Source organism: Dasypus novemcinctus, chromosome 12, assembly GCF_030445035.2.
Source record: "Dasypus novemcinctus isolate mDasNov1 chromosome 12, mDasNov1.1.hap2, whole genome shotgun sequence".
NCBI classification, from domain to species: domain Eukaryota; kingdom Metazoa; phylum Chordata; class Mammalia; order Cingulata; family Dasypodidae; genus Dasypus; species Dasypus novemcinctus.
The window spans coordinates 104,122,359-104,138,635 of record NC_080684.1 but is presented as its reverse complement, the minus strand read 5'-3'; the positions used below and the strand labels follow the sequence as shown (position 1 = coordinate 104,138,635).

Below are 16,277 nucleotides of genomic sequence, written 5' to 3'. Positions count from 1 at the left end.
GGGTCTCACGTCCAGCCCCACCCCGTGGGTGTGGATCCCTGCTCCATCCTGCGTCCCCTCCCAGGCCACAGCCCAGTGCTGGCCCCCATCCCCCAGGGTCAGGAGGCTCACTGGTGACTTACAGTGGGCCCGGCCAGAGGTGGTCCTCAGTGGAAACAGCCTGGACGGGGGCCCACGGCCCGAGGCTGCCCCAAAGCCTTAGTTTTCTCATCTGTAAGGGAAGCGCTTTGGCAAGACGGTCCCTAGAGACGCTCCAATCCGGGCATCCTGGGCCAAGGGCTCCACGCCCCAGGGAGGCGGGTAGAGATGGGGCCCCAGGGGTCAGGCGTGGAGGGCCCACAGCCCAGAGAAGGGCGGGGCCTTGGCTCGCACATCGGCCACGCCGGCCACGCTGGCCAGGGTCAGGCAGAGGAGAAGGGCCCGGGCGGGAGAGGCCCCACCCCGGTTCCAGTTCTGCCTCCGAATCGCTGGGGACCGTGGGAATCACAGCCCCTCCCCGAGCCTCGGTGTCCCCGTTTATAAAATGGACCTCGGGCTTTTGCAAAATCACTTCCCAGCCCTAACAGTCCCTCCCGAGCCTGGTCGGTGAGACCCGGTCCCGGAGCCCCACGGCTGCTGAGGGGTCTGGCCTGGGCACGCCCACCACCTCCCGGGCACAGCTCCGAGCAGACAAAGGAAGGGCTCCGCGGTGCCAGCCTCCTGCCCTGGGGCTCACCCGCCGCTGTTCCATTCTGTGTGGCATCCTGTGCCATCCCAAACACCCGCATCGCCTCAAGGATGGCCGTCATCCGAAAAGACTCTTGGAGACCTGCTGTCCAAGGTGCAACGACTTCATCTTCCAAACCCAGTTGAGGCAGGACCAAGTACCCAGGTCCTATCCCTGGACCTGTAAACATTGCCTTACATGGCAAAGAGGACTCTGCAGGCGTGATCTAGAGATGGGGAGAACACCCTGGAGTATCTGGCTGGGCCCAAGGTCATCCCAAGGGCCTCTTAAGAGGGAGGCGGGAGGTTGAGAGCCAAGGAAGGAGAGAAGCAGAGGGAAAGACGGTGAGCCTGGAAGCAGAGTTCCAGGGACAGCCCGAGCAAGAAGCTGGACACAGAAGGAAAGAGATTCTCCAGAGCCTCCAGAAGGGCCCAGCCCTGGAACCAGCTTGATTTTGCCTGCTGAGGTTGATTTTGGACTTCCAACCTCCACAACTGTAAGATATTAACTAGATTTGTGGGTTTTAATCCACTACGTTTGTGGCAACCTGTTACAGCAGCCAGGGGAAACTAATACAACAGCTAATGCTCCCTCAGCCACAGAACTCTTTCAAGGAGAAGGTGAAATCAAGGTCATGGAAATGAGCAGCCCAGTGTCTGACACTGGACACTGGACAGTTGCTCAGTATATGTGAGTCAAGGTCAAACCGTTCATTTCAAAGGTGAGAAAGGAGTGGTCCAGAGAGGTTATGGGGCAGGACAAAGGTCACACTTGGATCCTGTCCCAAAGGTCTTGCTTTCCACCCAAAGTCACCACTCAAAAATAATTTTGACACTTTTCTTCCCCTTTGACAGCCACTGCATTCTGCCTTTCTCTCCAGATAAAATCTAAGTCTCCAGACTTGTTCATCTTGACTTTCACTCCTTAAGACTCCCGTTCACTGAAATATAACAAAGAAATAATTATTCCTGCAGAATTGCAGGCAGATCCCTCATTCCAACTACCAAACACAGCCACAAGTCATGTAACAAGGTATTTTGCCAGGTGTCACCGAGAACGCCAACTCCAGAAGGAACGTGGCATGACACAGGACACACCACATGAAACTCTTCCCCATTCCTGGGCACCTGGATTGTGGAGATACTCTCTAATCTTCATTATTAGGCAATGCCAAGCCTCTTCCTAATTAGTTTCTCTGAGAAAAATAACCCATTGGTCAGCTTTAACGTCCAGGAGGAGTGGGGTTGAAACATGTTCTCTGCTGAGGCAATTGCTCTTTCTCTGAGAGGGAGGGTACAGACCATGCCACGTGGTCAAAAGTGGATTTCCTGAGATGGCAGGTATAGAACACACTACGTGGTCAAAGGTGGATTTCCTGAGATGGCGGGTACAGAACATGCCACGTGGTCAAAGGTGGATCTCCTGACATGTGGGTACAGAACACACTATGTGGTCAAAGGTGGATTTCCTGAGATGGCAGGTACAGACCATGCTATGTGGTCAAAGGTGGATTTCCCCCCAAGTTAACAAGGATAGAGAATCCAATTTAAAATGCCACCTGGCAGCTTCCAGTTAACCAAAATGACAGCATAAGATACTGGAGAGTGCTCTTTTCCACAGAGAATCTTTGAACAATAAGCAAAAAACTGGCAGAGCCATCTTCCTCAAAACTCCAAAATACAATTAAAGGGCTAAAGTGGGCAAGAGCCACATCAAGAAATCACAGTTCCAGAAACAGTGGGAGAAACCTGTGGTGTCCCCAACCCGTCCCTGGCACCATATGAGCCAGCATGTGCTCCCATTATAAGTCCATGGCCCCGTTTCAGAGGGAGCAGACCGAAAAGGCACACGAAAAGATGCTCAACATCATTAGCCATTAGGGAAAGGCAGATCAAAGCCACAAGGAGGGATCATTTCACTCCCAGTAGAATGGCTACCAATAAAAAAAATGAAAAATAACATGTTGGAGAGGATAAGGAGAAACAGGAACACTCATTCCTTGCTGGTGGGAATATAAAATGATGCAGTCACTGTGGAAAACAGTTTTCAATTCCATGGAAAGTTAAGTATAGAGTTACCATATGATCTGGCAATTCCACTTCTAGGTATGTACCAAAAAGAACTGAAACCAGGGACTCAAAGAGATATTTGCACACCAACGTTCATAGTGGCATTATTCACAATTGCCAAAAGATGGAAACAACTCAAGCGTCCATCCACAGATGAACGGATAAGCAAAATGTGGTAAATACCTGCAATGGAATGTTATTCAGCATCAGAAGGAGTGAAGTCCTGGTACATGCGACAGCATGGAGGAACCTCGAAGACATCATGTGAGCAAAACAAGCCAGACACAAAGGACAAACACAGTATGATCTCACTGATGTGAAATAATTAGAATAAGCACATTCAGAAAGTCAGAAACTAGAATATAGGGGCTGGGATGAGGATAGGGAATGGAGAGTTAATGTTTAATTGGTAGAGAATTTCTGCTTGGGGAAAGAGAAAAATTTTGGTGATGGATGATGGTGATGGTAGCACAACATTGTGAATAATTAACACCACTGAATTATATACTTGAATACATTTAAAAGGGGAAATTTTAGCTTATATATATGTTGCTAGGATAAAGGTTTTTCAGAATCATAGGACTGCACAACACAAAAAGTGAACCCTAATGTGAAATGTGGACTATAGTCAATAGTATAATTATAATAATTATAATAACATTGTTTCATCAATTTTAACAAAGTTACAACACTAATGCAAAGTTTAATATAGGGAAAACTGCAGGGGCCAAGTATGTAGGAACTCAATTTTCTGCATGATTTTTCTTTTAATATACAGCTTCTCTAATAAAAACAAAAAGGGTTTTTTAAGAAAAGGAAAATAAAACAGCCACCTGGCAAGCAGACCCTGCCTCAACCTTTCCCAGCTACCTATGGAGATGCAGGAAAAATGAAAACTCCAAAGAAGATAAAAACCAAAGGCTGACATCAACCTGTGGATAGATTGCCAGGGTTGGGTGACCTTTGGTGAACATAAGCTGGAAACCAAAGCTGGAGAGGGTGCTGTGCACACCCCCTGGCACCCGGGCTACAGCTCTGAGAGGGTCTCTGGCCACCCCTGGTGGGCAGCCAGCAGCAGCAGCCACTTCCCGGTCAGAGTGAACACACTCCATATGAAGGAGAGGGGACGGGTAGCTTGAAGGCTCAGAGCGAGGCAGACCTGTGAAAATGATCACCAGCGCTAGAACGACCCCTGGCACATGAAAGGCACTTGGTGAGTCTTGTTTTGAATGAATGGCTGAGGGAAAGAACCCACTCTTAGGACAATTCTAGAGAATTCTTAGGCTGCCTTTGGTGTTAGCTACATACGAGCTGAGGGGGAGCCCCTCAGCACTTCTGCCTTCATTTCTGAGCTGTAGAATGTGGCCGACCTCATACGGTTGTGACAACTACATGGACAAATGTCCACAACGTGGTCAGCACAGTATCTAGAACAGAGTAAGAGTTTCCTAAGTTTTTGCTCTTATCCTTGATCACACACTCACTGAAACAACACACAGCCATAAAGAGAAAACAGGATGAAGCGAAAAGACACCTGGGTGAGACAGTAAAGGAGCCAGGGGAAATAACAAGTATTACAAGGAAGCTAATCGTACAATAGCAGAGAGAAATTTAAATTGGCATGTAAAATATACCTCAGACTAAAAAAAGATGAAGCAGAATTAAATTTTTTTTAAATTACACTGGCAGCAGTAAAGGACAGAACTGACACTGGAGGAAATAAAATTCTTCTAGTAAAGAGCCAAATCAGGAAACTTTCCTCAGAATGCCAACATGCCAAACTAAAGGACAAAGTGGAAATGACTAGAAAAGATGGTAGGTAGAATGGAGGTAAAACAAAACATGGATATACACCAGGAAAAAAAGAACTGTGACAAAAGCATTAATGAAAATAACATTATGAATGAACACTAGATTTTTAAAGGCTCACTACATGGTGGGAAAATTTACTGAAGAGTCTAAAGTTTAAGTATCTTGGAAAAATGTATAAATTACTGGGATAAAGGAAAACATCTACAAAATCAAGTGAATAATACACACACACACTATCTACTAATAAAAGCAAAATAATAACCAGGTTATCTACAACAGAACAAAAGTCAAGCGACCTTGGATTTTTCTTCTGCCAGCAATAAATCCCAGAGCGCTCTAGAGAAATATCTACAAAGTTTAGAAGAAAGGTTGTGAAGGAAAATTTTGATGCCCAGACAAGTTGTTTGTGTTTTTTAATGATGGAAAGACAACTTCATTTAAGCTAAGTTTCAGAAATATAGCACAGCTTTCCCTACTTCAAAAATTAATTAAGAGGGAGTTCTGCAAAGATGGAGGATTAGAAAGACACAGGATCTGCTCCCCTCACAAGAAAAATAGCTAGAGGACAGGCAGAGATGGCCTGGGGGGAGAGTTCGAGGGTGTAGGACATCACGGGAAGGCTGGACACTGCCCAGACAAGAGAGAGGCACAAGAAAAGCACCCCAATATTAAGACCGGGAATAGACTGCAGCTGGAGCTGCCAGCCACCCTCCCCTCTCCACGAAGAGAACGCACTGAGTTCTCCAGCCTTGGGCCCGTGGCTGCAGACAATGGGGGCCGCAGGGGTCCACCTCCCCAGGACACAGAAGTGAGGGACACAGCCGAAGGCTGACTCAGCTTTTGACGCAAAAATTTGGTCTTCCAGTCTCATGGGCGGCCCCATTGCCTGCCCTGGGGGCTGGCATGGGATGAAATAGAGCCCACCCTCTCAAACGCCCTCCCTACCGACTGGACTGGTTGTTGTGGACGCTGAGGGGAGAGGAAATTATTTCCTACCCAGGAAAAGAGAGGGGGCTGGCAGCAACTTCTTTCACCATGATGCAGAGCGTGGCAGCGAACACACGCGGACCAGGCTTTGAACTGAGAGGCCTGTCAAAGAGCACCATCTGCTGGCCAACTGAGGAAGTGCGTGTGAGGAAATTCAAATAAGCGGCTTTTCCCGGCCGTTACTGCTTACATCCCCAAGGCCTTAGGAGGCAACTCAGTAACACACTACGGGGTCCAGGCCCCAGATTTGAGCAGCTAACAGGGACAATCCTAAAGACCTACAACAGGTTGAACCAAGAGTCAAAGAACAGCAATAATACTGTCTTATGCCACTAAATTCCTACAAAAGAGGGAGAAATTGAGCAACAGAGTAAACTCACCATCATAATCAGATGTCTAGACATCAGCAAAAAATTACAAGCCATACTAAAGAAAATGGAAGAAATGGCCCAAGAAAAGAAAAATATCAAAGACCCAGATGAGACCCAGGACTTGAAACAACTAATCAATGAGATTCATACAAATTCCCAAAATCAAAATAATGAGATACAGAAGACAGAACAGCTGAAATTGAAGAAAGAAAAGAATGGAAAAAAATTGAACAGGGGCTCAGAGAGTTGAATGATAACACATAACACAGCAACATACGTGGCATGAGAGTTCCAGAGGGAGAAGAGACGGTAAAAGGCAGAAAGAGTATTTGAGGAAATAATGGATCAAAATTTCCAAACGCTCATGAAAGAAATGAATGTAAATGTCCAAGAAGTGCAGTGTACCCAAATCAGAATAAATCCAAATAGACCTACTCCAAGACACATACTATTCAGAAGGTCAAATACTAAAGATAAAGAGAAAAATTCTGAAAGAGCAAGGGAGAAATAAACCATCACATACAAAGGATGCCCAGTAAGACTTAGCATGGATTTCTCTTCGGAAACCATAGAGGAAAGAGGACAGTGGTATGATACAATTAGACATGAAAGAGAAAAATTGCCAGCCAAGAATTCTTTATCTGGTAAAACTATCCTTCAAATATGAAGGTGAGCTTAAAATATTCACAAACAGAGACTAGGAAAGCTTGTAAAAAAGAATCTGGCTTTGCAGGAATTATTAAAGGAAGCCTTACAGCCCAAAAGAAAAAGGCTTGGAGGAGAGTGTAGAAGGTGAGAATAGCAGAAAGGATAACCAAAAGAGTAAAAAGAGAAACAAAAGTAAGATATGACATGAAAGCCAAAGAATAAAATGGTGGAAGTAAATAAAGTATTTATAGTAGTATCATTGAATGTGAATGGATTAAACTCCCCAATCAAAAGTCATAGGCTGACAGAACGGATTAAAAAACACGAGCCATCCACATGCTGCCTACGAGAGACTCGCCTTAGACCCAGGGATACAAACCAGCTGAAAGTGAAAGTTTGGGAAAGAAACTTCACACAAACAGTAACCAAAAATGAGCAGAGTAGCTGTACTAATACCGGACAAAATAGAGTTTAAATTCAAAAAAGATAGAGGAGATACAGAAGGCCACTATATATTTTTTAAAAAGGGACAAAGGAAGAAATAATAGTCATAAATGTCTATGCACCTAATCAGGTTGCCCCCAAAATACATGTGGCAAGCTCTCACAAAACTAAGGGAGAAATAGGCATCTCTACAATAAAGGCTGGAGACTTGAACACCCCACTCACATCATTAGACAGGACAACTAGACAGAAGATCAGCCAGCAGATAGAGAACTTGAACAATGTGATAATCGAGGTAGACCTAACAGCCACATACAGAGCACTGCATCCCAGGTCAGCAGGTTATGTATTCTCCTTAAGTGCTCACGGATCTTTCTCCAGAGAGACCACATGTTAGGTCACAAGGCAGGTCTCGGTAAATATAAAAAGCCTGAAATTATACAAGGCACCTTCTCAGATCATAATGGAATGAAACGAAATCAGTCATAGATGGAAAAGGGGTAAATTAAAAAATACATGGAAGCTGAAAAACACACTCCTATCAGTGGGTCAAAGAAGAAATTATAAGTGAAATTAGTAAATATATTGAGATGAATGAAAATGAGACTACAACATATCAAAACTTACAGGACAAAACAAAGGCAGTCTTGAAAGGAAAATTTATAGTCCTAGACATCTATATTGAAAAAGAACGAGCTAGGGGAAGCGAATGTGGCTCAACTGATAGAGCGTCCGCCTACCATATGGGAGGTCAGGATTCGAACCCAAGGCCTCCTGGCCCATGTGGTGAGCTGGCCCACATGCAGTGCTGCTGCGCACAAGGAGTGCCCTGCCACACGGGGGTGTTCCCCACATAGGGAAGCCCAATGTGCAGAAGTGCGCCCTGCATTGAGCTGCCCCACACGAAAATAGCACAGCCTGCCCAGGAGTGGTGCCGCACACACGGAGCGCTGAAGCAGCAAGATGACGCAACAAAAAGACACACAGATTCCTGGTGCTGAGAGAATGCAAATGGACACAGAAGAACACAAAGGGAATGGACACAGAGCAGACAAAGGGGGGGGAGGAAAGGGGAGAGAAATAAATAAAAATAAATCTTTAAAAAAAAAAACAAGCTAAAGTCAAAGATTTACCTGAACACCTGGAGAAACTAGAAGAACAGCAGGGAAGCAGATTTGGCTCAACTGATAGAGCGTCCACCTACCACATGGGAGGTCCAGGGTTCAAACCCAGGGCCTCCTGACCCATGTGGTGAGCGGGCCCATGTGCAGTGCTGATGTGCGCAAGGAGTGCCGTGCCACACAGGGGTGTCCCCTGCGTAGGGGAGCCCCACACACAAGGAGTGTGCCCTGTAAGAGCTGCCCCATGCGAAAAAAGCGTAGCCCGCCCAGGAGTGGCGCTGCACACACGGAGAGCTGATGCAACAAGATGACACAACAAAAAGAGACACAGATTCCTGGTGCTGCTGACAAGAATGTAAGCGGACACAGAAGAACAGAAAGCGAATGGACAGAGAGAGCAGACAACGGGGCTGGGGGGGAGGGAGGAAGGGGTGAGAAATAAATCTTAAAAAAAAAAAAAAAAGAACAGCAAACATTCCCAAAGCAAGCACAAGGAAAGAAAATTTAAAAAAGATTAAAGCAGAAATAAGTGAAAATGAGAATCAAAAAATTGAGAAAATCAACAAACCAAAAAAACTGATTCTTTGAGATCAATAAAATTAACAAACCCTTAGCTAAACCAACAAAGAAGAAAAGAGAAAAGATGCAAATAAATAAAATCAGAAATGAAAGGGGGGAAGTTACAACTGACCCCACAGAAATAAAAAGCATTATAAGAGGATATAATAAGAAACTGTATGTCAACTAACTAGACAACCTAGACGAAATGGACAAATTCCTAGAAACACACAAACAACAAACATCGACACTACAAGAAATACAAGAACTTAACAAATCAATCGCATTTAAAAAGATTGACTCCGACATTAAAAATCTCCCAACAAACAAAGGTTCAGGTCCAGATGGCTTCACAAGCATTTCAAGAAAAATGAACATGAATCCTGCTTAAAATCTTCTGAAAAACTGAAGAGGAGGGAAAATTACCCAACACATTATATGAAGCCAACATCAGGCTAATACCAAAGCCAGGTAAAGATACCACAAGAAAAGAAAATTACAGACCAGTTTCTCTAATGAACATAGATGCAAAAATTCTCAACAAAATATTTTCAAATAGAATCCAACAGCATATCAAAATACTTATACATCACGACCAAGGAGGATTTATTCCTGGTATGCAAGGGTGATTCAATGTAAGAAAATCAATTAATGTAATACACCATATTAAGAAACTGAAGGAAAAAAACACATGATCATCTCGATCAGTGCAGAAAATGCATTCAACAAAATCCAGCATCCTTTCTTGATAAAATACTTAGAAAGACAGAAATATAAGGAAAATTCCTCAATATGATAATATATGAAAGACCCACAGCCAACATCATACTCAATGGGGAAATGTTGAATGCTTTCCCTCTAAAATCAGGAATAAGACAAGGATGCCCACTGTCATCATTATTATTCAACATTGTGCAAGAAGTTCTAGCTATAGTAATTAGACCCAAAAAAAAGAGCATCCAAATAGGAAAAGTGAAAGTGAAATTCTTATTCTTCACAGACGACATGATCTTACATTTAGAAATTTCTGAAATGTTTACAACAAAGCTACTTGAACTAATAAATGAGATCAGCAAAGTGATAGGATACAAGATCAACAGGCAAAAATCAATGTTTCTGTACACTACATTGAGCAATCTGAGGAAGAAATCAGGGAAAAAATTCCATTTAAAATAGCAACCAAAAAGAAAAATCTCAGAATCAACGTAACCAAGGAAGTACAGGATCTACATTCAGAAAACTACAAAACACTGCAAAAAGAAATCAATGAGGACCTAAACAAATGGAAAGACATTCTGTGTTCATGGATTGGAAGACTGAACATCGTAAAGATATCAATCCTACTCAAACTGATTTATAGATTCAAAGTAATCTATTACTTTACAGTAATAGAAAAGGCAATCACCAAATTCATTTGGAAGGGGAAGTGTACCCAAATAGCAGAGACATTCTAAAAAAGAAGAGCAACATGGGCGGAATTTCACTCCCTGACCTACTACAAAGTTACAGGGGTCAAAACAGCATGTTTTTGACATAAAGGTAGACACATTGATCAGTGGAACAGAATTGAAAATCCAGAAATAAACCTTCCTCTCTACAGCCAACTGGTTTTTGACAAACCTACCAAGTCCATGTTAATGGGACAAAACTGTCTACAAAAACATGGTGCCGGTAGAACTGGATCTCTACAACAAAAAAGAATGAAAGAGGACCCCTATCTAACTTCCTACACAAGAAACAAAATAGATCAAAGACCTAAATATAAAAGCCAGAACCATAAAACTACTGGAAGAAACTGTAGGGAAATATCCTCATGATCTTGTGATATGTGGTAGTTTCTTGGACCTTATATCCAAAGCACAAGCAACAAAAGGAAAAATAGATAAATGGGACCTCCTCAAAATTAAATGCTTTTGCACCTTAAATGTCTTTGTCAAAAGGATGAAAAGCCAGCTGACCCAGTGGGAGAAAATATTTGGAAATCACATATCCGATAAGGATTTAATACCCATGATATATAAGGAGATGCTACAACTCAACAATAAAAAAGCAAACTATCTGATTAAAAAATGGGCAAAAGATTTGAATAGACATTTGTCCAAAGAAGAAATATAAACGGCAAAAAAAAAACATGAAAAAATGTTCAACATCATTAACTATTAGGGAAATGCAAATTAAAACTACAATCAGATATCTTTTCACACCTATTATAATGGCCACTATGAAGAAGACAGAAAACTACAAGTGTTGGAGAGGATACATAGAGAGAGGAACACTTATTCACTGTTGGTGGGAATGCAGAATGGTACAGCCACTGTGGAGGACTGTTTGGCAATCCGTAAAGAAGTTGAATATAGATTTACCATGTGACCTTGCAATACCACTACTGGGTATATACCCAGAAGAATTGAGAGCAGTGACACGAACAGACACCTGCACAACAGTGTTCAGAGCAGCATTATTCACAATTGTCAAAAGATGGAAACAACCCATGTGTCCATCAACTGATGAATGGATAAACAAACTGTGGTATATATACACAGTGGAATATTATGCAGCTATAAGAAGAAATGAAGTCATAAAACACACAACAACATGGATGAACCTGGAGGACATTATGTTGAGTGAAACAAGCCAAACACAAAAGAACAAATACAGTAGTAACTGCACTACTATGAACTAAATATATTGTGTAATCTTATAGAGTTAAGTTAGAGAATGGAAATCTGAGGGTTAACTAGTACAGAATTGGTAAAAGGGATGGGTGTTAATCTTTGGAAATGACCAGAAATAGTGAAAGCACATCATAATGTTTGTAACAAGCAGTGCTATTGTATGGGTTTGACAGTAGTTGAGAGGGAAGGTCATGTAAATTATTAAAAGGAAAGCTGAAAAATGTAACATGGGACCGTATGGTAAAACCGCATGTGAAACACAAATATGGGTGATATTGCATATATAAGAATGTTTTTCTTTGAAAATGAACAAATGTATATTAATGTTACAAGATGTTAATATCAGAGAAAAAAAACAGACACAAAGAACTATGTATTGTATGAGTCCATTTGTTAATATTTAATATGTAACTATAAGTCAATTTATAAAGATGAAATTCGATTAGTGGTTATGTGGGGTTGGGGAAGGATAGAGAGATTGAGAAGTGGCTGCTAAGGCATGTGGAGTTTTTCTTTTCAAAGTAATAAAATTGTTCTAAAACTTTTTTGGTGATGAATGCACAAAATTGTGATTATACTAAGATTATACACCTTGGATAGACTGTATGATATGTGAATATACCTCTATAAAACTGCTTTAAAATAAACAAATAAACATGCAAGAATAGCCAGAAATAGCACCTAGGTGCAGCAAGGGCACAGAGAGATTGAGAGGTGATGATTTTCTGTTTGGTTGTCCATTTTATTATTATTATTGAAATAATGAAAATACCCTAATAATTATTGAAGTGATGAATGCACAGCTATGTGATTATGCCATATACCACTGACTATGCACTTTGGATGGATTGTATGCCTTACTAACATAGATCAATAAAATTCAATTGTTTAAAAAAATTAATTGATGTGAACTGTATATAGGAAAGTGGTTAAGATGGAAAATTTTGTATTGCATATGTGTTACCACAATAATTTTTAAATAAAAAATTAATTAATTGAAGAAATACCCCAGATGTTAAGAAATAAGGAAAATGTAAAGAATATAATAAAAAGGATGTCCGAGAATACAATAAGTAGGAATAATTGACAATGATTAAAGATAGGTAAATCTACAAAGCTGTGCATTGCATTTTGAAAGAAAATGCGGATTTTATGAAAATAATTATATTGCTATTAAATAGTAATCTGGGGTCAAAGTCCTAAGATTTTTGTAAAAAAGAAGTCAAGACATAGAAGAAAATGAAATTCCTCATTTACATGGGGAAGATTTAAAATACACACTATTTAACTTTTGACTTTCATAATCAGAGAAATAGAAGCTGAAGGATATTTTTGACAAACTGAAAAACAATGACCAGTAGAATTTAAAAGACCTGTATGCCTTCCAAATCACCAGGAAAAAAAGATAACATAAATATAACCAATAGAGTAAAAGGAAAAAATAAAGGGTACAAAAAATGTAAAACAAGAGAAAAGACCCAGCATATCAGTTACGACAATAAGTACAAATGGAACAAGCTCTCCTATTAGAAGACAAAGACTCATATTAGGTTAAAAATAAAATTTAATTACAAATTGCTTTAAAAGTACTTAAAGCAAATTACATGGAAATATTTTTTAAATGATAGGCAAAAGTTCACAGAAAAAGTGCAAAAATGAAGTTGGAATAAATAGGGGGTTGTATCATTCTCCCAAACGGAAAAACTGCGTTATTGAGAAGATTTTTTTTAACATTTATGTTCAGTTTTATCCTAATGTTAACTAAAATCCCAATGAGGTTTGGGGGAAATTAACAAAATAAATCTAAAGCTCTGGAAAAATAAACAGGCAAATAATTAGCTTAGAAAATTTTGAAAGAATGGGGTGAATTTACTATATCACATATTGACACGCAAAGCTACAATAATGACATACAGGAATAGAGAGATAATAAGTGATAATGTATTTAAAACAATAATGCATTAAAATGTGTTATAAACGAAAGGAATCATCAAAAAGCCATGTGGAAAAAAATGAAGTATTTACAAATGATGCCAGAGAAATCGGCCATTAATTTAGATTCTTACCTCAAATCTTGCTCTAGAATTAATAAGTAAAAACTTTTAGTTACAACAAAAAACCAAAAGGAATGTATAACTGATCTCAAGATGGGAAAGACCATCTTCTCGTAAAAGTATAAGACAAAAGCACAAGGAAAAAGGTGGACAGATTTCAAAATTCAAGAAATTTTGAAGGGAGAAAAAGATCGAAAGGAAAAATGAGAAACTTACAGGACCTACGTGAGGATATATAAGCAACAGCTCCTACTGTTTTTATAAAAAGAAGTCAAAAAGGAACAAGAGCCAAAAGCACAAATAATTCACAAGTGGAAGAAAAACAAATGCCCAAAGTGAAAAAAAAATATTGGACACCCCCAGTAATTGGGGTACTCGAATGAAAACAAGACCCAGCTCTGGCACGTGGCTGTGGCTGTCGAAGTCGTCGGGCAGCAGCTACGACAGCCGAGCACACACGGCCCCTCCGGCCAGCAGCTCCCCCCACCCGGGGTATCTCCCAACAGAACTGGCCAGCCGAGGCGTGGAGGAGAGTTTTCACAGCAACGCTGCCGGCAGCAGTGGAACAGCAGAGCGGACAAGCAGATTTTGGTAAGTCACACGATGGCAAATGAGCAAACTGGCGACGCGCAACAACGAGGCTGAATTCCACCAGCAGAGCGGCCGCGCTGGGTGGTTCCTTTAGGGGAAGGCCAACAAATCTACGCTGTTAGAAGTCAGGCCAGTGGTCGTCTTGGGGTGGGGGGTGACTGGGAGGGGAAGAGATCGTTCAGGATGCTGGTTTATTTCACGTTGTGAAAACGGTCGGAGCTGCGCTCTCAGGACGTGTGCACTTTGCTGTATTTTAATAAACACCACAGGGAGGGAGCAGACGGTAAGACACTGTTTTCAGCTGTTAAACTGACACTTCTTTTTTAATGCTAATACTCAATGCTCAGAACCTTCTTGTGGGGCAATGTGTTTTACAAACAGGATGCGAAACTTGACTGTAGCAAGCCTCAGTCATGTGGTTTTATGCTAGGTAATAGATGGCTAGACAGACAGAAGGAAAGCTAGACAGGGAGGGATGTGGAGAGATGGGCAGGCAGGGAAAAACAGCAAAACCTAAAGACCCCTCTCTGGTTCGTGGGACTGCTGGCACCTTGTTATCAGGCAGCTCAGAATTCATAAAGGCAGGGTGGGAGGAAGACAATGTTTATTGAGCATCTACTGTGTACCATCGGGCCTCCTAGAGCTCTAAGTCCAGGGGGCTAGCAGTCTGAATGAAGGCCCTTTTTGAATGAATGAATGGGTAAATGAACGAATGACTCTGCTGTGGTCCTGGGGTAGGAGTCTCCGGTGCGGACACCCTGACAGCCCCAAGCTGAGCGCATCTGCACAGGCGTGGAGGCGCCCTCATCTCAGGCCCCCCATGGCCCCCGGCGGGCGAGGACTGGCCGTGCCTCTGCACATGGGGGCCCCCGCCCAGCCCAAGCACCCCCCACCAGGGCTACTCACCCTACAGCTTCTTCTCAGACTCGACGGCCCCTCCCGGAGCTCCCACGGCACGCTGCCCGTCACACAGGGCAGCCACGACCCCTCTCGCCGCCCCCCGGCCAGGCGGGCTCAGGGATGGGGCCTGGTTCCTGTGTCACCAGCGGGGAGTGCGGCTCCACCTGCGTTGTTTCCAGCGGCCGCTGCTCACACCCAGGAATCCCAGTCCGGGGCCTCCCGTGAGAATTCCACGGCCTCTTCTCAGCCGGGCTGATCCATCGCCACCCCCCTCCACCCCCACCCCTCCCCGCCTAATCGCCTTTCGTTTCTAGTTGGGGTGCAGGCCATAGGGAAAGACTCCCCAGCACCCTAGGAAATGGGGGCGAGCAGGGTTTGGGAGCCAGGGGGCCTGGGTTTGAAGGCCGGCTCCGGCCCTTCCCGGCTGTGTGACCTTCAGCCAGGTCCTCCCTGTCTCAGAGCCCTCACCTGTGAAGTACCTGTGGAGGGGGAAGGGGGAGATCGTGGCACGCAGAGGAGAAACCGAGGCTCAGAGCCGCAGCGGCCGGCCCGGGGCCACAGCCGGGAAGGGGGCGAGCGTCCGCCAGCGCCGCGAGCCACTCACCACGGCGAGCCGTAGATCCGGAAGCCGCGCACGGTGGCCTCCGAGTCCTGCAGGTAGAGGCAGTTGGTCAGCAGCGACTGCACATTCTCGTAGTTCTCCGGCTTGAGCTTGGACACGGACGGGAAGTAGTAAAAGTCCTGCTTGATCAGGTCGGCCATGAACTCCTGGTCAAAGGTCAGCTCGTGGTTGCCGGCGATCACGATCTTGTACTCGTAGGGCAGGCTGCCTGCGGGCCAGACAGACGGACAGACACACAGAGGGCCACTGTCAGCCTTGCCCCAAGCCGTGGCTCGGCCGAGGGAGGAGTGGCGGGGGGGAGCACCCCACCCACCCGTGCGCTGGGCTTGGAGGGCACAGCCCCCGGTCACCTCCCCACGGCCCCGCCTGCCCGTCCCCTGCGCAGACCAGCGGGAGCGGGGTGCCAGGGCCACACGCCCGCAGGCCGGCCTCCCCTGGGGCTCTCGAGCCGCAGCCTCGTCCCAGGCCCTCCCTGGTCCACGTCTCACGCCCACCGCGGGCTCCGCTGGCCGGGACCCTCACCCCAGGCCCCAAGCCCTCGCTCTCCCCAGCCTCGCCGTGAGGCCCCCGAAGCCCTGCGTGCAGACTCTGTAGTCTCCACGTTTCCACGGGAACTGCGAGATCTTTGCAGGGCCCAGCTGAAACCTTTGGCGACCCGACACTCCATAAATCCCCGCATGTGCACGCCAATGGCATGTCCTTCCATATCGAGACAAAGG

The 16,277-nt window shown here is 44.0% G+C and overlaps 1 protein-coding gene across 5 annotated transcripts in view; it reads right to left on the bottom strand.

The window, feature by feature from the left end:
* MPPED1 (metallophosphoesterase domain containing 1) overlaps positions 1 to 16,277 on the bottom strand; it is a 112,048-nt gene that overhangs the window by 23,896 nt on the left and 71,875 nt on the right. For all 5 annotated transcript variants that reach the window (XR_011650190.1, XM_058309249.1, XM_058309245.1 and 2 more), the window contains one exon: positions 15,541 to 15,766. Coding sequence is in view for 4 of the 5 variants with exons in the window: in XM_058309249.1 (XP_058165232.1) it covers positions 15,541 to 15,766 (226 nt within the window). In the remaining variant the exon portion in view is untranslated. The remainder of the gene's footprint in view (positions 1 to 15,540; positions 15,767 to 16,277) is intronic.